Genomic DNA, 26,985 nt, shown 5'->3' on the forward strand with positions numbered 1-26,985 from the left:
CCTTGGAGTGTAGACATTTTGGTGGCTCCATCAGGACTAGGGACCTGCAGGAAAATCAAACTGGCCAGCAGCTCTTGGAGGTGGTACTTCCTCCCTAGTTAGGGGCATAAAGTCCTTCCCTTAGAGCTTCAAATGACTGCAGGGATGCCCATCAGTATAGAATGAATTTTATGGCAATGTAGTCAGTAACAGAGCATGAACGCAATCATCTATTAATTGCTGCCAATGGACACAACTTTTCAGAGAGAAAAATCCCAAAAATAACAATGAAATGAATAATTGGTTAATTTGTTTTCAGTCAAGTTGACTGTGGGAGAGATGTTCAACAGAACACAGATAGAAGGCCCTCTTCATTATAGAATGTGGACATGGAACTTGGATTAGGTGAAAAACAGCAACTTTTTTAAAAAAGCTACATGCTCCAGCATCTATTTTAATTGGTTTTGTGTGGCTTTAACTGGGTAGTATCAGCCTTTAAATAGGTTCCGTAGGTAGGTAGTTTTTTTTCTTCATCCTGACAATGTGACTGCTGGCATTTTGAAAGAGATCTACACTGAATGCCTTAAATATTTATCTATTTCAGGTGGTAGTGTTAGAAATGGATTTTGTTTCCAACAGTAGACCACCTAGAATCTCAATTTTCATTTACCATTTTAAATGTTGGAGCATGCAGAATGAATATTCCCACCATAACCACATATGATAAAATTGAATGTTGATATTATTCTGATGTTGCCAAGAGGAACAAAAGCACTGCTCAAGGATGCACAAAAATAATCTGGCTCCTAGTCACCTGGACCTTGACTTCCACGACCATAACCTCAGCATTTTTCCTATTGATAACTGAATATTGGTCAGGGAGAAAAAAGTGAGGACAGCAGATGCTGGAGATCAGAGTTGAGTGTGTGGTGCTGGAAAAGCACACCATAAGCCCGAAATGTTGATTCGCCTGCTCCTTGGATGTTGCCTGACCTGCTGAATATTGGTCAGCCTTAATATGTTTTAGGAGACCTATTTGGCACCTGACATTCCACCATCTTGATATAAGTAAAACTGAGTACAGATGACTGGAGGGAATTTTAAGCTTGTTAGTCACTCACAAGTCAATAACAAATCAATTCCAAGTCCAAGACTGAGATTCAACAGTTGCATCATTGATTTCATGAAAAAAAAGGATTTTAGATATTCAGGAGCATGTTTACTGTGTGAAATATAGTCATTTCTAACATTACCCATCTTCACGCAAATGGACAGTGCATTCTTCGATTTCACCAAAAACTTCAAAGCGTCTCTTCAGTTCGGTACGGGTTATGTCTGCTCTGACTTTTCCTACATAAATAACACGACGTTCCTCCTGGAAAGGTTTAAAAAAATATCTTTGGAAGTCAAAAAGTCATGGTTCTTACATTCACAGCATTTCTAATTAGAGTAACAGCTACAACAATGCTTACAATTGCCTTTTGCCTTTGTCGCTCCCTTTGCTTTGCTCTTTCAAATTCACGTTTCTCATAGTCTCTTCGATATTCTTCCCTTTTCATCCTTTCACTTTCATATTCCTCATAGCTGTCATATCTGAATAAATTTAGTTTTTAATGAAACAAATTAAAAATGTTAGGTCAAAATTGTGCAGTGTTTTGCATAGCAACATGCTTCATTTAACATTAATGCGCTTATTCCACATCACAAACATTTTAAATTATTACTGAATAACAGATATAAAGTATACTTCAAAGCTGAACTAGGATGCTCAGAGTGAAAATGAATGTCTTAGGGATTCTGCCATTCAACTGTCATAACTTTAATGGCAGCACTATTTTCATGCATAAGCTAAAGATACAATAAATTTACAGCAGTAGAGTGGAAAATGCCTCAAGAAAATTCTTGGGGATAAATCTCACAATGATCTTTGCAATATGACTTTTTCTTGAACTTCATATGAAAAGGTAAACATTTCTCAAAGGATTGTGGTGAAATTTTACAAGTTGCAATCTCTGTAGTTGTCTTGTCACCTGGCTGGTGCCCTCCAAGATGATCATGATTTGCCATGATGAAAGAAGGCATTTCCTCTGCACTGAACTCATGGGCAGCCATGCTCTGAGAAGTGCTTGGTTATCCCTTACTACCTGAAACTTTGGTCACCACGAACTAGTTAGAGAAGTGGGTGTAAATGCCAGGTTCAACATTTCCTCAACTATTTACAACTCCCTTCTTGTAAAGGGCCTGCTGTTAAAGCATTCTGTTTAAAAATTACCAGATTTGGGAATCCTAGCTGTTTTCTTGACCTTTTGAATGCCTATTCCCAACTCCCTCAAACAAATGGGTTTCACATGTCAGTCTCCTAACTGGAAACAAAAATGAAATTTTCCTTTCAGTATTCCAAATGATTTCAGTCAGAATTAAACGGCTATAAGAAATTGGCAAGAAACTATTCTGGATTTCCTGTCCCTCTCCTCAGGCCATAAATGATTCAGATGTCTGCTGTTTTAAGCAATTAACCTGTGCTTGGGATTTGTGATGTGTTGAACTCTGAGCCAATCCAAAGTTGGAGATTTCTACTGATGTTTAAGTGGGGTTTTAAGATTAGTTCACTGGATAAGCTTTTCTTGCCGATAAGGTAATAAGAATATAATAAATAGGAGCACACATTGAATTTGCTCCACAATTCAATAAGCTTTAAGCTCATCTTCTACCTCAAGCAAATTTCCCACCCTCCCATATATCCCTTGATGGCTCATAATATCCAAAAATATATCAACCTCTACCTTAGTGAACAATTGAACCTTAGTGGCTTCTAGGATAGGATATTTCCTCATCTCCAGTTCAAAGAAAAGCAGACAATTTGCCTTTACTATTTCTGCTAGCCACAAAGAGTAGCCACAAATCTGGCTATTCAGCTGTGAATCAATTACAGAGCAGAAAATCATTTGGATAAATGTTGCATTCCATTCTTCCATAGGACATTAACAAGGTACCAAAACACTGACATCACCTCACAGTGCTGTCTTTTGTAAATTAATACTAGAATTTGTTTCAGCACCTTCTATCCAGGTCTTACATGGAATGCACTAAAACATTATTTTTTCCCATTGAAGCAGAACCTATTTAATCACTTTGCCACTGATAAATTTACAGTACTGATCAAACACTACAGAAGTAGGTCAGTTACACTGCACAGAAAAAAACCTGCAAAAGAAAAACTTCAAATAATCGTCTCAGCATTTTCTCATAATTTAAGGTGCTGAACCAACAGGAATCTATCACCAACTTAAAAGCAATTGAGGAGACCTGTACTATCACAATAACTCTGCTTTGTCACACCAGTGTTTAACTCAATCCTTTAGTGTTTTAAGTTTTATTAAGTTCTTATGCTCATCAACATGAGGGATATCAGTGCTAAGGAATTGATCATCTTTCATCTTTGGGACCCTGTTTAAAATTTATGAAACAGATTGAGTATCTAATCAAATTTACTTTACAAAAATCAAAATATTGGAAGACTGAAGAAGAGCTCTGAAGAAGACTCCTTGAACTCTCTTTCTCTCGCTGCAAATGCTGCTAGACATGTTGAATTTGTCCAGCATTCTCGATCTTTATTTAATCTCTTTTTAGGTGTTGTAAGATATACTGAATGTTTCAAACATGCTTTGTTTTTATTTCAAAGTTCCCTTTGACTTGTGACAACATGCAGTGAAATTTGAAACCTCGGATAAATGTATCTTATTGCACTTTCTTTCTAAAACATAAATTTCCTGTAGCTTCTTGGAACAAGGTTAGTAATGTGACACTAATTAGGACATATTATTATTTGCTTCTTATTTGGAGCTCAGTTCAATATGTCCATGTGTCTTTCACATAGAACTCTTGTATACACCAGACAGACTAAATGTGAAGGACTGAATGTAGCCTTTCCTAGAACTTACACTAACAGCTTTCCTGCATGCATACAATGTCGAATTCCTGACATGCTGACATGTCGAGAATTTGAAACACTTACTTAATGGACAAACTTTTATTTGTTTTCCCTTCTTTTCTGCTCTAAGTGTTCCATAATCTGTTGAGTAACTCATTTTTATTATCTCCTTAAAATAACTCTATTTTGTCCTGCCCCCACAGACTGCCTGCAATGAGAACCGATTGCGATCACACCATGAGTGAATTAGTACAGCCATGCCTACCAATAGATTGATTAATCTTTCTTGATTGTTATCGTCATTTTATAAGAGCAAACAGAGAGGAGGAGTTAGGAGCCTGATGCACATCTGCTGGGGTGTAATGGGAGCTAAGTGCACACATTTAGTGATTCCAAACTGACAAGACTCAGAGGAATCATGGCAACAAGGAACTTGCCAGTATCAGAAACATGGTTATTGAATCAGGATGAAAGGCAAATGGAAAATAACTAGTAATACATTGGGTGGCCAAAGAAAATACATCATGGCCAAATGGGCAATTATCCTTTTCAATCAATTAAATATTCAAGTATCAAATGCTGCTTTCATTAATTTTGTCACTTGACACTGTAACTACATTATCTCCTAGATATAGCAGATAATACAGGCTACATTTAAATATGGCAAAAGGCATCTCCATAACTAATAATTTCAGACATTTAAGTTAGACATTCATTGATTTATAGAACACCTGTCCAAAATTAAAATGTACCAACTCTGATTTTATCAAGGAAGCCAAGTTTTGATGATTCAGTACATTTATCTGGTTAAGCACCAACCTGGAATTGTCAATGAAATATTAACATATCTAAATTAACATATTAAAATATTAACATTAGGAGGGAGTGCACTAAATAAAAATGTATCAAAGGAAACATTAACAGATTCTACACTATTATATTCCCTCACCTGGGTCTACTAAAGCGGCTGTAAGGTGACCTGGAGCGTGACCTTGAATATGAACCGGGGCTTCCACGAGATCTATGTTGTACCCGACTGCTCCCTGAATCAAAGTAGTGATGTGATCTATAAAGCAAAATAAATGCAAATATATGATCACTGAAAATAACACAAAGAGTATACTTTTTAACATATAACTTTTATTTTGTGTTTATGAACCCACTAGAAAGCAGAGGATGGGATTTAATTCTTCACGTGTAGCTGAGCCATAAGGGACATAATGAGCACAGACTGAGCACTTCCACATCAGAAGGTTGGGAAATATTGAGACACCTTTTAGCTACCTTGTTAGTCAGCAAAACTGATAACTGATTGCCTCAGGACTAGGGGATATCATGATGGAAAAGGCATTAATGGAGGGGAAAAATAATAAAAGAACTTTAAAATATTTCCTAAATCATATTTATGTCCTACCCCATGCAGAAGTGTACAGCACACTTAATGAAATATACACCACTACAAATAGTCTTGAGATTGAATATCAGATGCCTTGGTCATCATGAAGAAGAAAGTGAGGACTGCAGATGCTGGAGATCAGAGTCAAGAGTATGGTGCTGGAAAAGCACAGCACAAAAAACACAAATGAGGCTCATTCCTGATGAAGGGTTCATGCCTGAAATGTCGATTCCCCTGCTCATCGGATGCTGCCTGACCTGCTGTGCTTTTCCAGCATAACACTCTTGGCCTTGTTCATCATAGCCAGTGACTTCAACCAGGCCAACGTAAAGAGTGTGTTACCAAGATTTGATAAATCAGACCATAAGGTTGTGCTCCTTCTCCCCGCCTACAAGCAGAAACTGAAGTGTGAGGATCTGGTACAGGAAGTCATACATTGCTGGTCTGAGGTAACAGGCAAGCTTTGACATGATTACTTGGAGTCAATGGACTGGTCCATAATCAAGAATTCAGTGGCCAGCCTAAATGAGTATACAACTACTGTCAGACTTCATCAGTACGTGTGTAAAGGGCTGCTTGCCAAAGGAGTTAACCCGAGTGTTCCCCAACCAGAAATCATGGATAAACTGAAAGATCCACCCCCTATTGAAGTTCAGATCTGAGGTGTTCAAGTAAGGTGACCCTAACCTATACAGGAAATCCAGGGACGATCATCGCAAAGCCTTCAGGGAGGCCAAGAGACAATACGAGACTACACTAGAGTCCCAGACTAACCGCACAAACACAAGTTAAATGTGGCAAGGCTTACACAATATAATGGATGACAAAGCCAGTCTAATAGAATCACTGACAACAATGCATTCCTGTCCAATGAGCTCAATGCATTCAATGCTTGATTTAACCGAAAATCAGTGAAATTATGTCGTCTGCCTCAACACCCTTGGGTACACCTACACCCACAATCACTGTCGCAGACATCAGATTGGCTTGAACCCACAGAAAGCATCTAGCTTGGATGGAGTCTCCAGCCAGATACGCAGATTCTGTGTAGACCAGCTGGTGGAAGAATTTGTAGACAGCTTTCACCTTTTCTTACTACAATGTGAGGTTCCCACCTGTTTCAAAAAGACCACTATCATCCCGGTGCAAAGAAAAGTTAGGTAAAGGACCTTAATGATGACTGCCCAGTGGCTCTGACATCCATCATTATGAAGTGCTTCGAGAGTTTAGTAATGGCACACATCAACTTCAGCTTCCCAGAGTACCATGACCTACTACAATTTGCCTACTATTGTAATGTATCCACAGCAGATGCCATTTCCCTGCTCCTACACACATTCCTTGAACATCTGGATAACAAGAATACCCACGTCAGACTCCTATTCATTGATGTTAGCTCTGCCTTCAACACCATAACTCCCACAAAACTCATCTCCAAACTCTGAGAGCTAGGATTTTGCCCGTCTGTAAATGGAGCCTTGACTTCCTGACTCACAGACTGCAAACAGTAAAGACAGGCAGCAACTCCTCCTCCACAATAATCCTCAACACCGGTTCTCCACAAGGCTGGGTACTCAGCCCTTTATTATATATAATCCTTATGCACTATGATTGTGAGGCCAAATTTAACTCTAAGTCCACTGACAAATTTACTGATAACACCACTGGAGTGAGTTGGATTTCAAACATCAACGAGACAGAGTACAGGTAAGAGAGACACTTTAGTATCATGGTATAAAGACAATAATCTCTCCCTCAATGTCAGCAAAATGAACGAACTGGTCATTGACTTCAGGAAGCGGAATGGAAGACATGCCCCTGTCTGTATGAATGGTATTGAGGTGGAGATGGTTGAGAGCTTCAAGTTCCTAAGAGTAAATATCATCAATGATCTGTCCTGGTTCATCCACATTGATGCTACAATCAAGAAAGCAAACTAAACCTCTACTCCCTCAGAACCTAGAAATTTTGCATGTCTACAATGACTCTTAGAAATTTTTATCAATGCACCATAGAAACCATCTTATTTGGATGAATTACAGCTTGGTATGGCAACTGCCCAGCCCAAGACTGCAAGAAATTACAGAGAGTCATGTGAGAGCAACTCAATCCATCACAAAAACCAGCTTTCTTTCTATTGATACCATCTACACTTCCTGCTGCCTCAAGAAAGCAGACAGCAAAATAAGACTTTTCCCCACACAGGTCATACTCTTTTTCACCCTCTTTCATCAGGCAGACGGAACAAAAGTTTGAAAACATGTATCAAAAGATTTAACAACAGTTTCATCTCCATGTTATCAGACTTATGAACGAACCTCTCACATATTAGTTGATTTTTCTCTGCACATTCTCTGTAGCTGTATCACTAAATTATGCATTATTATATTATCCTGACGTACTTATGTAAGTTATGATTTGTCTGGCTAGCACACAATACAATACTTTTCAATATATCTCAGTACATGTGTTAATAATAAGTCAAATCAAATTATACTTCTCCCAATGGCTTGTAAGTAAATGTATGATGCACACCAGGAGATGTAAATTCAATCTTTGGCCTTTGTTGAGCCAAATGATACCAGCTATAGGAAAAGAAGTATCCTTTGTGAATAAAGAGAAATATTATTAGGCTTCCTACCTTTCTGATGATTTTTGTAATTCCATATGGTGTACAGCTGAAGACATATACATAAGATTAGCTCAAATTGCAAAGCTTTTCAGGGACGAACAGCCAGCTGCCATTCATTAGCCAGGCTCAGGTATGAAGAATGGGGGTCTAGATTAGAGTGGTGCTGGAAAAGCACATCAGGTCAGGCAGCATCCGAGGACCAGGTATGAAGAATGCTGACTAGGGCATATTATTAAATGGCAAACTGAAATCTTGGCCGAGCAAAGAATCATCTTTATGAGAGGAAGGGAGATACATTATTTTCTGAAATCACCATGCATTGCTTATGATGTCAATCATTGCTTATCAAAGACAAGCACAGCAAGATCAATGGTAAAAAAAATCTCTTAAGTGGAACAGGGTTTAAAAAAAAGTCACATCCTGTATCCAAAGAAAATTTTCTTAACATGAAAATACATAATAAAATACATTTATCACGAAAGATCATTAAATTTGCTGTAGTCTGTTCAGGCTCACCATAAAATGCTGCAGGGCTTACTGATGTGCACTCAACGTTCTTTCCTCCTTGCCTCTCTCCCCTTTATTGTCAATTTGACTGCTGGTTGAGTACATCTCTTAATAATTGTCAAACTCATACATCCATATCATGCTGTCAGTGCACAAATGGCACAATATTTTAGTAACCAATTCTGACAGTGGCAATATTAGCAGTACCAAATAATCATTGTAGCATGTACATAATTTTTTAGAGTCATAGAGATGTACAGCATGGAAACAGACCCTTCGGTCCACCTTGTCCATGCCGACCAGATATCTAACCCAATCTAGTCCCATTTGACAGCATTTGGCCCATATCCCTCTAAACCCTTCCCATTCACATACCCATCTAGATGCATCTTAATTGCTGTAAATGTGCTAGCCTCCACCTCTTCCTCTGGCAGCTCATTCCATACACACACCACCCTCTGTATGAAAAAGTTATCTCTTAGATTTCTTTTATATCTTTCCCCTCTCACCCCAAACCTATGCCCTCTCGATCTGACTCCCCCACCCCAGGGAAAAGATCTTGTCTATTTATTCTACCCATGCCCCTCATGATTATTTAAACCTCTACAAGGTCATCCCTCAGCTTCCAACACTCCAGAGAAAACAGCCTCAGCCTATTCAGTCTCTCATAATAGCTCAAATTCTCCAACCTTGGCAACATCCTTGGAAATCTTTTCTGAACCCTTTCAAGTTTCACAACATCCTTCCGATTGGAAGGAGACCAGAATTGCACGCAATATTCTAACAGTGGCCTAACCAATGTCCTGTACAGCCACAACAGGACCTCTGTATTCAATGCTCTGACCAATAAAGGCAAGTATACCAAATGCCTTCTTCATTATCCATCCACCTGCAACTCTACTTTCAAGGAACTATGAACCTTCAGTCCAAGGTCCTTTTGTTCAGCAACACACCCCAGGACCTTACCATTAAGTGTATAAGTCCTGCTAAGATTTGTTTTCCCAAAAAGCAGCATCTCACATTTATCTAAATTAAACTTCATCTGCCACTCCTCAGCCGATTGGCTCATCTGATCAATGTCCACTATGCCTCCAATTTTGCTGTCATCTACAAACTTTCTAACTGTACCTCTTATGCTTACATCCAAATCATTTATGTAAATGACGAAAAGTAGTGGACCCAGCACTGATCCTTGTGGCACTCCACTGGTCACAGGCCTCTAGTCTGAAAAGCCACCTTCTATCACCACCTCTATCTTCTATATTCGAGCCAGATCTGTATCCAAATGGCTAGTTCTCCCTGTATCCTATGATATTTAACCTTGCTAACCAGTCTCCCATGAGGAACCTTGTCGAATGCCTTACTGAAGTTCACATAGATTATGTCTACTGCTCTGCCCTCATCAATTCTCTTTGTTACCAAAAGAGAAAATGCTGGAAAATCTCAGCAGATCTGGCAGCATCTGTAAGGAGAGAAAAGAGCTGACATTTCGAGTCTAACTGACCCTTTGTCAAAGCAGCTTTGACAAAGGGGGAGTGGGAAGGGGAAGAGGGGGGGAAGAGGGGGGGAAGAGGGGGGGAAGAGGGGGGGAAGAGGGGGGGAAGAGGGTAAGGGAGGGGGGAAGGGGAGAGGGGGGAACGGGAGGGGAGAAGGGGGAAGGGGAGGGGGAGTAGAGTTGAAGGGGGAGTGGGAGGGGCAATGGGGGAAAGGCAGAATGGGGGGGAAGTCGGAATGGGGGGAAGGCGGAAGGGGGAATGGGGGAGGGGGAATGGGGGAGTAGAGTTGAAGGGGGAAGGGGGGAATGGGGGAAGGGGAAGGGGGAGTGGGGGGAAGAAGGAAGGGGAAGGGGAGGGGGAGGGGGAAGGGGGAGGGGAGGAGGGGGAGGGGGAGTGGGGGGGAAGGATGGGGGAGGGGAAAGGGGAGGGGAAAGGGGAGGGGAAAGGGGAGGGGAAAGGGGGGTGAGGGTGAGGGTGAGGGGGGAAGAGGGGGAAGGGGAGGGGGAAGAGGGGGAGGGGGAAGAGGGGGAGGGGGGAAGAGGGGGAGGGGGGAAGAGGGGGAGGGGGGGAATAGGGGGAGGGGGGAAGAGGGGGAGGGGGGGAAGAGGGGGAGGGGGGGAATAGGGGGAGGGGGGGAAGAGGGGGAGGGGGGGAAGAGGGGGAGGGGGGAAGAGGGGGAGGGGGGAAGAGGGGGAGGGGGGAAGAGGGGGAGGGGGGGAAGAGGGGGGAGGGGGGGAAGAGGGGGGAGGGGGGGAAGAGGGGGAGGGGGGGAAGAGGGGGAGGGGGGAAGAGGGGGAGGGGGGGAAGAGGGGGAGGGGGGAAGAGGGGGAGGGGGGAGAAGAGGGGGAGGGGGGAGAAGAGGGGGAGTGGGGGAGAAGAGGGGAAGAGGGGGAAAAGGGGAAGAGGGGGAAGAGGGGGAGGGGGGAAGAGGGGGAGGGGGGAAGAGGGGGAGGGGGGGAGAAGAGGGGGAGGGGGGGAGAAGAGGGGGAGGGGGGGAGAAGAGGGGGAAGAGGGGGAGGGGGGGAAGAGGGGGAGGGGGGAAGAGGGGGAGGGGGGGAAGAGGGGGAGGGGGGGGGGAAGAGGGGGGGGAGGGGGGGAGGGGGGAAGAGGGGGGGGGAAGAGGGGGAGGGGGAAGAGGGGGAGGGGGAAGAGGGGGAGGGGGAAGAGGGGGAGGGGGGAAGAGGGGGAGGGGGGAAGAGGGGGAGGGGGGAAGAGGGGGAGGGGGGAAGAGGGGGAGGGGGGAAGAGGGGGAGGGGGGGAAGAGGGGGAGGGGGGGAAGAGAGGGAGGGGTGAGGGGGGAGGGGGAAGGGGGGAGGGTGGAATGGGGGGAGGGGGGAATGGGGGGAGGGGGGAGGGGGGAATGGGGGGAGGGGGGAATGGGGGGAGGGGGTGGGGAGGGGGAGTGGGGAGGGAGCAGGGGGAGGGGGAATGGGGGGAGGGGGAATGGGGGGAGGGGGGAAGGTGCAAAACCTTTGGGATCTTATTTTAATGGGTTCCCTCTGCATTCCAAGGTTTTGCACCTCTCCTTACTAGCCCTTAAGCTGCCAACTATTGCTCACTTAGCACTAATGCAATTAGTCAGCAATAGGTGAGGGTTACTTTAAGTCACTAACCCTGAACAGGCTGCTGACATGCAGATTGGGATCTTATTTTAATGGGTTCCCTCTGCATCCCATCTGCATGTCAGCAGCCTGTTCAGGGCTAGTGACTTAGAGTAACCCTCACCTATTGCTGACTAATTGCATTAGTGCTAAGTGAGCAATAGTTGGCAGCTTAAGGGCTAGTACTGGCCCACTGGAGAGCTGCTGCACAGTAGTAATGCCTCTTGGTGTAACTGTGAAGAAGGGACAAGCTATTAATGAGCCGGCAGACCACCCATTAGATTTAATATACCCTCCCCTCTTCAAAACTGTCTGCACGTGAGCTTTAAATCCAGCCAATGAGTTTGTCCATGCTGCAACATTGGAGGTTTGGCCTGAAACTGATATAGGGGAAAATCCTAGAATTCATTATCATAGACTTACTGACAAGGCAACTGGAAACCAGGTGAAAACCTGAAAACAGGATTGAACAGCATTGTCATGGATTTATGAAAGAGATATCATGCTTGATGAATCTACTGGAATTTTTTGAGGATCTAACCAGTTATGTAATGGTGAACCAATGGATGTGGTTTATTTGAACTTCCAGCAGGCTATCAATAAGATCCCACGTAAGATATCAACATATAAAACTAAAATGCATAGAGTTGGGAGAGGAGAAGTGACATGGGCAGAGAACTGGTTAGCAGACAGGAACTAAAGAGGAAGAATCGATAGGTTTTCTTCTGAGTGTCAGGCAGTGACTGGCGGGATACTGCAGGGATCAGTGTTTGGAGGCCAGCTATTAATATACATTCATGATTTAGATGAGGGAACAACACCCAAGTTTTCAGACAACACAAAGCTGTGACAAGGACGCAGACATGCTTCAGTGTGACTTAGACAAGTTGGGAGAGTGGACAAGTGCATGGCAGGTGAAGATGATGTGGATAAATGTGAGGATATGCACTTTAGTTGCAAAAATTGGAAGGCAGATTATTATCTGAATGGTTATATATATTTGGAGAGAGGAAGGTGCAACAAGACACAAGTGTCCTTGAACACCAGTTTCTGAAAGTGTGCATGATGGCAGTGAAGGCGGCAAATAGTACCTTGGCCTTCATAGCGAGAGAATTAGAGTATAGAAGTAGTCTTGCTGCAATTGCATAGGGCCTTGGTAAAACCATACCTCGAGTATTCTGTGCAGTTCTGGTCTCCTTATCTGCGGCAGGATGTTATGGAGGGAGTGCAAAGAAGGGTTACCAGATTAATTCCTGGAATGGAGGACTAATGTGTGAAGAGAAATTGGATTGATAGGGCCTGTATTCACTGGAGTTTAGAAGAATAATGAGGAATCTCATTGAAATCTATGAAATTCTAAAATGACTAGACTAGGTAAACACACAAAGGATGTTGATGATCAGCAAAGAGTCCAGAATCAGGGATCATAATCTAAGAATATGGGGTAGGTGACTTAGGACTGAGACAAGGAGATTTTGTTTTCATCCAGAGAGTGGTGACCTATGGAATTCTCTGCCACAGAAAGCAGTTGAACCCAAAACATTGAATGTTTTCAAGGAGGAGTTAGATATAGTTCTTCGGGCTAAAGAGATCAAAGGTGTGGGGAGAAAGCAGAAACAGGGTACAGAATTGGATCACATTGAATGGTAGAGCAGACTCAATAGTTTGAACAACCCACCCCATTCCTATTTTCCACACTTCCAACAGAAGATCTAAAATACAATGTTTGGAAACGGGAACATAGACAACTTGTCAGAATTGTAACACTACCATATAAAGGAATATTATGTTACTATCAATATTTATACAATTTTATCATAGACAGAAAATTTCACCTATTAATTTTACTAATGTATCTGTAAAATAGACTAGAGACAAGATTAAAATCAGTTTTCATATAAATCTTGTTGTGATTGTGCTAAAACAAGTTGGTCAACACAACATATTCTTATTTACCTAAATTAGGCATAGATTTATTTACTTACCTGGAAGAGGATTTATGATATGGTGATCTTGATCTGGAATGAGAATATGGGGAGCGAGAATAAGCTCTACGTCTGGGGTAGGAATTAGATCTAGACCTTGTCCTGACTATTCCTTGAGAAGGTACATAAGTCTTTGGCGAGTAAACAGAGTCACTGCAGGGGGAACTGGACAGAGAACGAAAACAAGGTCTTTCTAACAATAACCCATCGGGTGTTCCATCCCACGGATACAGAAACTTTTCAGTCTCATCATCACTATCATCAAATACACCATCAAGAGACATTCCTACATTGAGACAAGTAGGCAACTTTGAATAATATTCATGACAAAGGTCTTTTTCTCTTTGATGACTTTCTTTATCTTCTACTTCATCAAAAAAGGCTTGACTTGGATGCCCAAAGTGCTTGTTTAGTTCTGCTCGAATCTCTTGGTCTTTCAGTTGTATCCTGGTATTAGAGTAGTTGATAGGATGTATATCCAGCTGCTGACTTTCCTTCTCATATTCCTGTTCATCACTAGTGGAAAAAAAGGTTTGTTTGTGCTCCCCTGACAAGAACTCTCTGACAGGGTGATGTTGGAGTTTACCACTTTTAGGTTCTCGTTCCTTGCAGAACATTCTGGTATTTAATAATTCTGCCTTAGCATTTATGAACTGACAGTAATCATGGTCACCAAAAAGCCTTGTGCTTGACCGTTTCATCTTTCTCTCTTCATTTTGGGTAATAAGTGCCCTGGATAAAGTTGAAGTTTTATTGAGCTGGGCATATAGTTCAGTTTGTTCAGGGCCCTTCTTTACAGGACTGCTCAGTTGAGAGTTAGAAGCAGAATCATTTAAACGTGATTTCTTTGGTGGTGGACTATGTACTGTAGAATTACAAGATATCTTGCATCTGACCACAGTCTTAAATGGATTATCTTGGTTAGCTTTATGTGGAGGAGTGGTTGGTGGTGTTAGACCTGAAATAAAAATGACAATATATATTTTCTCACTAAGTGATAAGAAGTCAATCAGAATCAAGAACATTTTCATACACTTTAGTAAGTAACAAGGTACTCAAAACTAAATTGCATTGTGATATATTCAGTATAGCATTGACTTATGTAGCTGACAACACAATTTGCATTAATCCAGCGTGCAACAGATTCTAAATGACTTGATTACAATGTTCCTGTTTCATTGCTGCTCATTGCTTAAATGAAGGGTTCACTAAGTTTTCTAAATGATATTGCATTTTCTTTAAAACAAGTAATAAAACAATCTCAGCTATAATTCCACATATAAGTAAATTTGTCTGAAATGTGCTTAGATAGGCTAACATGGCTCATTCAAGAATGCATTTTTAAAAATGCACAAAATCAGCTAAAAAAAATGACAACTGCTGAAACAATAATTTCTAGTCTATTTCATTCAAATATTCTTGATGTCCTATACTTTGTGGTATTAATCACTGCTGACAAATATATGTAAAAACCTATGATATCTTATGCTAAACTCAACAAATAGTGGTTTATTATAAATGTCTATATATATATATATATATATATGCACAAAAACCCTGAACTGTTCTAGAATGTCATTCAGGCTATTGTTATTCTATAATCTCTTTGCTCCCTCTGTACATGCTGTCTACTGCACTTTGCAATGAATAGGTCATATCTATTACACAAGGAATAGATGCATTGGCAAATCATTTTGTGTAAACAATATCAGTGATGCTTAATATTTTCAAAATAGTTTTTTTTTAGAAAAATGGTCTTTTATGACAATGTAATTTTGCATTTGTATTCATATTTTGAATTACTTATGCACACCTGTGAATGACCTCTCCATGGAATGTTACTCAGAGTCTCTCATTATTCTGCCTTTCTTCAGATCGATTTAATAGACCACTTGTCAAATGTCACAGAATGTCATAAGCTATAATTTCTGAACACTGAGCACCCAAATTCTTAAATGTGACTGTTTTTCATGCTATCACAAATTTTGGCGTGCAAGAGGTCAGAATATTAGGAAATCTTTAAATGTATATCTGTAGAAATGTAAGAACATTAGGAAATGCAATTACAATAAATTGCATCTACAATCTTCCAAACTACCGACTGAAACGTAGGACTGAATCTTATAGGAGTCTGAACAATGCGAGGTATGACAAGATTGGTGACAGAATTTGATAAGAAATCTGGCAAGGCCCATCTCGCATTGGAAGTGTCTCCAGCCATCTTTTATGCTGTTCACAAGTAGCACAGTGAGTTTTTCATTCACAGCGAGTTGTAATTAAGGGGCAGCATTGCTTGTTAAACGCCTTGTTGGTGACACAAACCACCTTGCAAATATTCAGCTTTTTATTTTACCAGATGGACCAAACAAGCTTGGTATTGAGAAAACCCAACGTGGAAACTGGAGCGGGTTCATGGCAGCTCACCACTTGCTGCAATGGACCTCCACACCATGTATGGCCACACATCATCACAGGGCACGATACTGGGGTACCAGCCATATACACCCTTCACCAATGAACATTGGTATCTGACATTCACCAACCTCTCATGACCATCACGGCACCTCTCTGATACAGTGACAGGGCACTTCAAAAGCAGGCTTTCACTGCAGTGTGTATTGGCAGCTAGCATTTAAAGGCTGCAGTAGGGACACTTTGTTCATGTGAACAGATGCCCAGCTCATAGACTGGACCAGACTGCATCTCAGACCTGCTCACTTGTATTTTTAGTGATCACTCACTTAGCACCTACATGCATGCAGTGTCTATGCCTTGCCATGTTAATTAATGTAATCACACAACCAGGCAGCTTGTCTTATTGGTAAGCAGTCCTCAGTCAAAGGTCATACATTTTGCTGTACAGCAGTGTGCTAATCAATCTCACATCCAACAGTTTATGCAGAAAATGCACCATATGTGCAGCAAGTAAGCACCGGGGCGTATTTGTCACTGAAGTCTATGTAAGCGTCTATCAGTCAGAGGGTCCCAACACAGTAGCTCCTGATGAAGGGCCTAGGCCCAAAACATTGACTCTCCTGCTCCTCAGAAGCTGCCTGACCTGCTGTGCTTTTACAGCACCACCCTTTTCAACTCTCACTCTCCAGCATTTACAGTCCTCACTTTCTCTGTGCAAAGGTGGCCAAGCCGCAGGAAGGAGACCCAGCAAGTTATCCATCAGGACTGGGGTATGTGGGTAGAGCAGAAAGGGTGATAAATATTGTGATGGGGAGGGGAAACAGTCTCTTCAAGAGACCATATGGATGAGAAGGACAGCTGATCCATGGGCAGGAGCATCTGGTTTCAAATTGGGTGGGGAGGTGGTGAGGGGGTAGGGTGGTGGTATTGTGTGGAGTAAATGACCACATTTAGCATGGTCACATCATATGCCAAGAACTGGGAGGGAAAAGTGGCCAGGAGCAGGATCAAATGGGCAGGTTTGGAGGGGTGTGAATCCTATTGATTTACGGGAAGAACTACCAGGGATTTGGATAGTTAGGGGCTCACTGACAATTTGACATGGAGGCTACAAGCTACTGGCTGAGGAATGTTCATATTCGCCTTCCATCATACTGGAAATGAAAAGTGCATAATTTAGGGTCAACCTGGTTACAGACTTGATCTGTGATGGAGGGGCCAGCAGGACCCACCAATGTTAGGGCTTTTAAACAGAAAAAAAAATCACACCATAGAACTATGCATTGTACAGAACAAGAGCTGTGAGGCCTCTATTTCATGGCCATCCATTGTTCTCCCTGTCTGTGTTCCCATTCATAGACAATGCCAACCAATTCATTCACACCAATACTTTTGGAGGTAGAGGCTATGAAAGAATAGGGATTTTGTAAGAAGAGGAGTGAAAGTGTCAGCACCATCCAAAACCCTATATAGGCCTTGTCCTCCTTGTTTCCAGTTAATGCAGCAGGCTCTCAGCACAAACTGCCATCCATGGGTCATCGTCAGTGACCATGAAATCATGCCTCATGCTGTAACAATGACAGTTGGGCTCACAGATACAGACAAACAACCAGATGAAAGGTAAAATTAGTGGCATTTCTAAAACTCTGCAAAGTCACATACATTGTCATCCATGTCTCCAAACTGCCCACAAAATGTTTTCATCTTCTGCTCCTTTCCCCTATTTCCTAGTGTAGTCCTAAGCTCTGCAGATGTGTGAATGAAGTCTGATTGATAGTGGAGCCCATTATTCCTGGAAGTTTGACTGGGTGATACAAGATCGACACAAAGCTGAGGGTTTTCATGCCACAGGTCAGTTTACCCTCCTTGAAGTTAACTTCCAAGAGATAGAAGACAGCAAACAGGGTGGAGGTGAAGGCGCCAGCCACCTCTGGAGTGTCCTGTGCAGAGACATCTGAGGCGGATATCTGTTGTTCCTCCTCTAACTAGGTGCCTACTGATTTAGATCACCTTGAGAGGAAGGATCACCTGGAGTTTGTACCACATTCTTTGTTCTTCACTCACCATGCCATCGGTCTCGAGGACCAAGTTTGGGGTGCTGCAGTGCAAGTGTGTATCTCTTCAGCAGTGTCTGAGTTTGATGTACCAGACTCTCTTTGGTAGCCACAAAGTTCCAATGAATACAGGCCCAACCTATTCAACTTTCCCTTACAAGATAGTCCTTCCATATCCGCCCAGTGAACTTTCTCTGTATCACCTCCAATGGCAGCATAATACCCTCCCGCCCCTCAGTAAGGGGCCTAAAATTGTCCACAATATTGTAACTGTGGTCTGACCCAGGCTCTGCAGAGTTTCAGCAAGTCTTCCCTCCCTTAATACTCTATTCCCTTTGATACTGCTGAAAATGTGTTGCTGGAAAAGCGCAGCAGGTCAGGCAGCATCCAGGGAACAGGAGAATCGACGTTTTGGGCATAAGCCCTTCTTCAGGATTCCTGAAGAAGGGCTTATGCCCGAAACGTCGATTCTCCTGTTCCCTGGATGCTGCCTGACCTGCTGCGTTTTTCCAGCAACACATTTTCAGCTCTGATCTCCAGCATCTGCAGACCTCACTTTCTCCTATTCCCTTTGATACACATACAGAGACAATAGAGAGGAGGGCAGGTATTTCCATATTGATTGAGGAAACAATGATAGCAGTGAGAATGGATGACATCTTGGAAGGTTCAATAAATGAAGCCATGTAGGTCGAAGCTAAATATACAGAGACAAACATGCTAGGTCTGTATGTTAGGCCCCTAAACAGTCAGAAAGTCATCAAGTCCCATCATCATCAAACTTGATAGCAGTTCAAACATGTAATTGCATTTCAAAGAAACATAAGAAAATAAGGCAGTCATAGTCAGGGATTTTAAGTATTAACTGGACCAAATAATTGGAAATGAGCCAAGGCAAGTGAAAAGCTTAACAGTAGATGAACATTTTGGAGATAGCAACCATAATTTAGTTAGATTTAGGATAGTTATGGCAAAGTATTGGAATGAATCAGGAATAAAAGTTTTAAACTGGGGAAAGACTAATTATGCTAAGAAACTATTTGGACTGGGAGTACATATTGATGATAAAACTGTGTCAGAAGGCATTCAATGAGGAAACTGAGAATACAGAGTAAATATGCCCCCATTAGGATAATAAGATCATTAACCCTGGATATCAAGGGACATAAAGTTTACGATTAAGAAGAAAAGATAGGCTTATGACATATACTGAGAGTTCATACAGCAAGTCCATTGAAAAGAATATATGTGCAAGGAGGGAACTCAAAAAAAAATTAGAAATGGTAAAAACAGTGGTGGGTAGAATAAAAGGAAACTCAAAAGCAGTTATTTAAAATGTATTAAAAAAACAAGATAATAACTAAGGAAAGCGTTGGGTTCATAATGAACTATAGGGACAATCTTCTTGTAGACCCAGAAGAAGACAGCAATGACTTTGTGTTGATCCTCACAATGGAAAAGGATGACAAGTATTGATATCAGGTGGAAGACTGTAATATTATAAACAAACCTAATATAGAGACAGGAAGTACTAACAGATTTAGAAGCTTTAAGGGTGGATAAATCTTCAGGGCTGTATGAAATGTAAACAGGATATTTGAGGGAGGCATGTGAGGATATATCAGAGGTTTTAGCTGCAATTTTAAATCCTTGATGGCTACAAGTCAGGCGGCAGAGGATTGGAAGACTGTTAGTGTTGTCTTATTATCAAAAGTTTGTCTCCTTTTATCAGTGCTTCCCTAATTTCAAATGTCTCATCTGAAAGATGGTCCTTCCTACATTGCAGCACTGTCTTGTGGGATGACCCTAGATTATGTAGACCAATGCCCTGAACCCACAACATATTAAATTTCTCAAACCTTTTCCAATAGTATTGTGAGACATTGACCAAATAATTCCACACTACATAGAAGGCAAACAAGGGTTCAGATTTTATACATGGAAGTAATTACCTCATTAGTTGTAAAGGTTTAAGTCATTACTCAAAAAAGATGACTACATTTCCTGGATTCAAAATTTCATATAGCTAAATGTTAGTATTTAAATTGTTACCTCTTAAAAAGGTATTTCTAAAATTACAGAGTTCCATTTGATATTTATTATCTGGATTCTTAGACATATGAGACTAGTTTCTTCATTATATCTTCAGGCATTGTCATTTTTCCTGGAACTCTGTATTTAATAATTTCAATGAAGTTTCTGCCAATGCCACAGTACTGAGATAGTTCTTATCAAAGTCACAAAAGACATCCAATATAATTGTGGCAGAGGTAAATGTTCCTTCTTCATCCATCTCAACCTATCTAAAGCCTTTGATAGGCTTGATCACACCATTTTTCTTTAACACTTTTCCACTGATGTCCAACTGGATGGGACTGCTCTCAACTGGTTCTCTTCTTACCTTTCTAAAAATAGCCAAGTTATCAATTTCAATGACTTATTCTCCAGCACCTATTTTGTAACCTCCGATGTTCCCAGGCATCAGTCCTTTAATTTCCCTTTCCTATTTCTCATCTACACATTGCCATTCAGTGATATCGTCTGAAGACATTTACAAGGATGACACTAGTGGTAAATTACCATTATCTCTCTCAACTCTTTCATTGTTGGTAGATTACTTTTCTGACATCCAGTATTGGATGAGAAGAATTTACTCCAAATAAATCATGGCAAGAGTCATGACCAGAGGGTATGAAGAAAATCAATCTACATTGGTTCTGCACCAAGAAACGTCTTGATTTAAAAATTCTCATCCTTGTTTTTAAATGCCGCCATGACCCCACACCTCCATGTCTATGTAATGTCATCTAACCCAGTTCCACAACCTTCTTTGATATCTGTACTCTTTTAGTTTTAACTGTCTGTGAATCCCCAATTTTAATTGCTATACCACCATTGTTGGTTGTACCTTCAGTTGCCTAGATGCCAAGTTCTGGAATACACTCTCTACACTTCTCTCTCTCTCTCTACTTTGCTTTCATCATTTAAAAGGTTTGTGAAAAACTTCCATTTTGACTAAGGTTTTGGTTATCTGACCATGTTCCCTCCATGTGGCTTGGTGTCATTTATTGTTTTATAATGGTCCTGAACAGCAACCTGGGATATTTCATTGTGTTAATGGGGTTAGATACATAGAAAAATGTTGTTTCATCTATCATACCTTCATAAGCATCATTATCTGTCCCAAGTGATCAAGACAGACTTTGAGTTTGACATATTCTTAAATCAATGTATAAATACAGGGGCCCTCCAGTTTTTGTTTTGAAATGCATGGATAAAATCAGTGCAGCATTTACAGCTCGACAAGCATCACACTAGACCTGTGGTATTTCATGCCACAAATACTGATTTACACAGAACAGTTCTCAACAAAGTCCTACATTTAAAATAAAGTCAGTTATACATGAGAATCTTGTGGCATGCAGCTCACACTGTGACATGCATCTTTTGGCGTCATACAGTTGCATTTAAAGTTGGTAATTTTCTCTGTTTAAGTTTATAGCATGAAGAAGGAGAACAGGGAAACAAACTCTTCTTTGAAGACTTGGAACTGGTAAAGATGAGTCAGTGGTGATTAGCTATGAAGAGTGGGATCAGGACGTGGAGCATGAGGAGAGGAAAATAATCCAGGGAACACAGAGATAGTTGGGGGCACAGAATAGCAAAGTGTAAAGGGCCTGGTCTCCTGGGTATGCTGGAGATAGCCTTTTAGACACCTCATGTTCTTATTTTGATGACTATGTCAGTTCTACCAAAATGTGTGTCCATCTCAGGTTGTTAACTGGCAGAATGCTTACTGGCCTTAGAGCTCCTCCACAGTATTTTAATTATCTGCACTGAGAATTTTCTAGGACGTTGTATTTTGCAATGCGAAGGAAGGAAGGGCCGGCGGAATCTGCAAGCATAGCCATGTGGCGAGTTCAACACTGAACATTAATATGAATATACAATAAAAAGGTTGTTTCTGTTGGTGAAGAATCTAGAAAAAGGAGGCACAGCCTCAAGATATCGAGTCATAGAGTCATGTAGCATAGAAACAGACCCTTCAGGCCAACCAGTTCATGCCAACCACAGTCCCAAACTAAACTAGTCCCACCCACCTGCTCTTGGCTCTTACCTCTCCAAACATTTCTTATTCGTGTATTTATCTAAATGTCTTTTAAACATTGTAACAGTACCCACATCTAGCACTTCCTCTGGAAGTTCATTCCACACACGAACCACTCTGTGTAAAATAATTGTCCGTCGTGTCTTTTGTAAATCTTTGTCCTCTTACCTTAAAAATATGCCCCATAGTCTTGAAAGCCCCCATTCTAGGGGAAAAAAAGCCATTCACCTTATCTTTACCCCTCATGATTTTATAAACTCTATAAGGTCATCCCTCAACCTTCTATGCACCACTGAAAAAAATCCCAGCCTATCCAGCCCTTCCTTCTTACCCAAATCCTCCATTCCCAGCAACATTCTGATAAATCTCTTCTGAAGCTTCTCCAGTTTAATAATATCCTTCCAATAACTGAGCAACCAGAAATGGACACAGTACTCTAGAAGATGCCTCACAAATGTCCTATAAAACCTCAACATTACGTCCAAATCCTATACTCAAAGGTCTGAGCAATGAAGCATACTAAATGCATTCTTACTCACCCAGTCGACATGTGATGCAAACTTCAAAGAATTATGTACCTGAACCCCAATGTTACTCCGCTCTACAACACTACCCTAGGCCCTACATCACTCTGCTCTACAACACTACCCAAGGCCCTATGTCACTCTGTTCTACAACACTACCCTAGGCCTACGTTGAACTATATTAGTCCTATCCTTACTTGTTTCGCCAAAATGCAATACCTTGCATTTATTCAAATAAACCCCATCTGCCAAGCCTCAGCCCATTGACCCAATTGATCAAGATCTCTTCATAATCTGAGATAACCCTCTTCATTGTCCAATATACCACCAACTTTGGTGTCTAAATATTCCTTCTATATTCTTATCTAAATCATTTATATAAATAACAAACAAAAGTGGACACAGCACTGATCCTGTGGAACTCCATTGGTAACAGGCCTCCTGTCTGAAAAACAACCTTTCACTGTCAATCTCTGCCTCCTGCTGTTAGCCCAATTTTGTATCCAATTGGCAAGCTCACCCTGAATCCCATGTGATCTAACTTTTCTAATTAGTCTAGCATCCAGAACCTTGTTAAAGGCTTTACTAAAGTCTAAGTAAACAACATCTACCACTCTGCCTTCAACAATCGTCTTGGTTATATCCTCAAAAAACTCAAATCAAGTTTGTGAGATGCAATTTCCCTCACACAAAACCATGCTGACTATTCCTAATCATTCATTGCCTCTCCAGATACATATAAAATCATATCTTTCAGGATCACCTCCAACAAGTTACCCACCAGTGAAGTCAGACTCTCAGGTCTGTAGTCCCCAAGCTTCTCTTTTACATCCCTTCTTAAACAAAAAACAAGAAATTAGGACTCTCCAGTCATCTAGCACTTCCAAAGAGTCACAAAGTCCTACAGTACGGAGTTGGGCTCTTCAGTCCAAATTGGTCCATGCCAACCAAAATGTTCATCCATGCCAACCCTACTTCCCTGCACTTGGCCCATATCCTTCTAAACCTTTCTGATCCACATATTTGACCAAATGCCTTTTAAGTGTTGTTAATGTACCCGCCTCAATCACTTCCGCTGGCAGCTCATTCCACATGAGTACTACTCTTTGTGTAAAACAGTTGCCGTCCAGGTTTCCTTTTATTTTTTCCGTTCTAACCTGAAACTGATTTCCTTTAGTCTTTGGTTCCCAACCATGTGAAAAAGACTGAGGCCCTATCCATGCCTCTCATGATCTTATACACTTCTATCAGATCCCCCCTCAGTCTCCTATGCTCTAAAGAAAAATGTCCTAGCTTGTCCAACCTCTCTCTATAAGTTAGACCTTTGTAAATTTCTTCTGCACTCTTTCCAGTTTAATAATATCCTTCCTACAGCAAGGTGATCAAAACTGAACAGAATACTCCAACTGTGGCCTCACCAATTTCCTGTACAACTGCAACATAACTTTTCAACTTCTACACTCAATGCCCTCACTGAAGGCCAGTGTGCCAAAAGTCTCCTTCACTGCCCAGTCTACCTGTGACTCCACTTTCAGAGAACTGTGCACCTGAACTCTAAGGTCCCTCTATTCCACTACACTCCTTAAGGCCCTACTATTCACCATTAAGCTCCTACCTTGATTTGACATTCCAAAATTCAAGACCTCACACTTTTCTATATTTCTCAGCCCACTTCCCCAATTGATCATGGTCTTGCTACAATTTCTGACAACCTTCCTCACTGTCCATTATATTGCCTATTTTAATGTCATCTGCAAACTTATTAATCAAGCCTTGCATATTCTCATCTAAATCGTTGATCTAGATGACAAACAGTGATAGGCCCAGCACCGAACCATGAGGCACTCCACTAGTCACAGGCCTCCAGTCCAACGAGGATCCTTCCATTATTACCCTGTGCTTCCTACCATCAAGCCAATCGTATCCAATTTGCTAGCTCCCACGCGGTCTAACCTCTCAGAGCAGCCTATCATGTGGGACCTTATCAAATGCCTTACTGAAATCCATATAGACTATGCCTACCAACCTGACCTTGTCAGCCTTCCTGGTTACTTCATCAAAGAACTCTAACAAATTTATTAGGCATGATACCCAAAGCTATGCTGACCATTCCTAATCAAACCATGTCGCCTGTAGTTAAAAGTTATACTATCATTAAAGGGATATTGTTGAGCAAACTTGAGGGTCTAAAGGTAGGTAAGTCCTCATGGAATGCATCCCAAGGTACTGAAAATATGGTGGAAGCTTTTGTAGCTGTGTTAGTGATAATTTACCAAACTTCACTGAACTGCAGGCAGGTCCCAGCAGATTGGAAGACAGCAAATGTCACACTGCTGTTAAAAAAGGGTGCAGGCTAATAGGCCAGTTAGCTTAACATCTGTAGTTGGGGAAAATGCTGGAGACTATCATTAAAGAATAGTGAGATCTCTGGATGGAAAGGGTTCCATCAGGTAGACACAGCATGGATCTAGGAAGGGAAGGTTGTGCTTGACAAGCTTACTGGAGTTCTTTGAGGATGTAACAAGCACAGAGGATGGAGGGGAGCAGGTGGATGTTGTATACTTGGATTTCCAGAAGGCGTTCAATAAGGTGCTGCTTAAAAAACTCATTCAGAAGTTAAAAATGCATGGAGATGCAGGGAATGTACTAGTATGGATAGAGGACTGGTTAATCAATAGAAAGCAGAGAGTTGGGATAAATAGGGGTTTCTCTGGTTGGCAATCAGTGGTGAACAGGGTGCCACAGGGGTCTGTGTTGGGCCCACAACTGTTCATGATATATATATATAAATGACTTGGAAGAAGAGACCAAGTGTAAGATATCCAAGTTTGTTGATGACACTAAATGAGGAGTGGAAGGCAAACGGTGCAGAGGGTGTGGAGGGTCTGCAGAGAGATTAAGATAGGTTAAGTGAGTAGCCAAGGGTCTGGCAGATGGAGTACACTTTGGAAGTAAAAATAGTAGGTCAGGGTATTATTTAAATGGCTGAACATTGCAGCACGCTGTTGTGCAGAGGAACTTAGGAGTGCTTGTACATTAGTTGCTAAAAGTTGATTTGCAGATGCAACAGGTAATCAGGAAGGCAAACAGAATATTGTCTTTCATTGCTAGTGGGACTGAATTTAAGAGCAGGGAGGTTCTGCTGCAATTGTACAAGGTGTTGGTGAGGTTGCACCTGGTGTATTGTGCGCAGTTCTGGTCTCCTTATTTAAGGAAGGATATACTGGCTTTGGAAGCAGTGCAGAGGAGGTTCACCGGGTTGATTCTGGAATGAGGAGATTACCATATGAGGAGAGGTTGCGTGGGATTGTACTTGCTAGAATTCAGAAGAATGAAAGGGCTTCTTAGATAAACATATAAAATCATAAAAGGGATAGGTAAGGTAGAGACAGGCAAGCTGTTTATGCTGGTAGGTGAGACTAGGACTAGGGGACATGGCCTCAAGATTAGGGGGAGTAGATTTAGGACAGAGATGAGTGAGAACTGCTTTTCCCAGAGAGTTGTGAATCTATGGAATTCTCTGCTCAGGGAAACAGTGGAGGCAGCTTCATTAAATATATTCCTTACACAGTAGGATGGGTTTTTGCATGTTAGGGGAATTAAGGGTTATGGGGATAATGCAGGTAGGAGGAGCTAAGACGATGGATAGTTCAGTCAAGATCTTTATGAATGGTGGAGCAGGCTCGACAGGCCAAATGGCTTAGTCCTTCTATTACTATGAAACTATAATACAAATATTTATGCAAGGAGTCCTGTAATTTTCTCCCTAACTTCCTGAATCATCTAGGAGCAAGATGAGGGGAAATATCTTCATTCAGACAACTGTGAATCTTCTAAAATCCATACTCAGGGGATCTCAGATGCTCCACAATTAATTGTTTTCAAGGCTGAAGCAAATGGATTTTTAGTCACTCAAGGGATGCAGATGTAAAAGTGAAACTGTGGTAGCAGATCAGTCATTATCATATTGAAAAGTGGAACAATGTGCTATTTCGTGAACTATTGCATCTATTATTTGTTATTTATATTTTGGGACCACTGATTGCTGTACATCCAATTATGCAGATCAAGTGCTCTGCAATGATCCAGTACTGCAGGCACACACATTCATTTGAGCACAAAAGAAAATTAATTTGGCAATAAAGGGTTTTTAAGATAGGAAACAATGTGTAAAGTCAAAGAGCAAAAATAAACATAAGAGCTATTATAAAGAATACAATTAAACACTGCCATTGTAGGTTTCAACTATATTCAATTTTATGTTTCAACTGTTCCAATTAGGTATGTAATATTTTGATTGTACCACCTTAGTTGGGTGTACTGTGTCATTTTAACTCTGTTTTAATTCCTAAAGTGT

At 41.4% G+C, this 26,985-nt stretch overlaps 1 protein-coding gene across 7 annotated transcripts in view; it reads right to left on the minus strand.

The window, feature by feature from the left end:
- The window catches only part of ppargc1a (peroxisome proliferator-activated receptor gamma, coactivator 1 alpha), a 701,995-nt gene that overhangs the window by 16,807 nt on the left and 658,203 nt on the right, over nt 1–26,985 (minus strand). For all 7 annotated transcript variants that reach the window (XM_087986816.1, XM_087986810.1, XM_087986811.1 and 4 more), the window contains 4 exons: nt 13,528–14,485; nt 4,860–4,976; nt 1,452–1,572; nt 1,233–1,354 (listed from right to left, as the gene is read on the minus strand). In XM_087986816.1, the coding sequence (XP_087842942.1) occupies nt 1,233–1,354; nt 1,452–1,572; nt 4,860–4,976; nt 13,528–14,485 (1,318 nt within the window). The remainder of the gene's footprint in view (nt 1–1,232; nt 1,355–1,451; nt 1,573–4,859; nt 4,977–13,527; nt 14,486–26,985) is intronic.

The sequence above is a fragment of the Chiloscyllium plagiosum genome, unplaced genomic scaffold (assembly GCF_037043375.1).
Source record: "Chiloscyllium plagiosum isolate Xiang-an unplaced genomic scaffold, Cpla_swu_hap1 HiC_scaffold_1, whole genome shotgun sequence".
NCBI lineage: Eukaryota > Metazoa > Chordata > Chondrichthyes > Orectolobiformes > Hemiscylliidae > Chiloscyllium > Chiloscyllium plagiosum.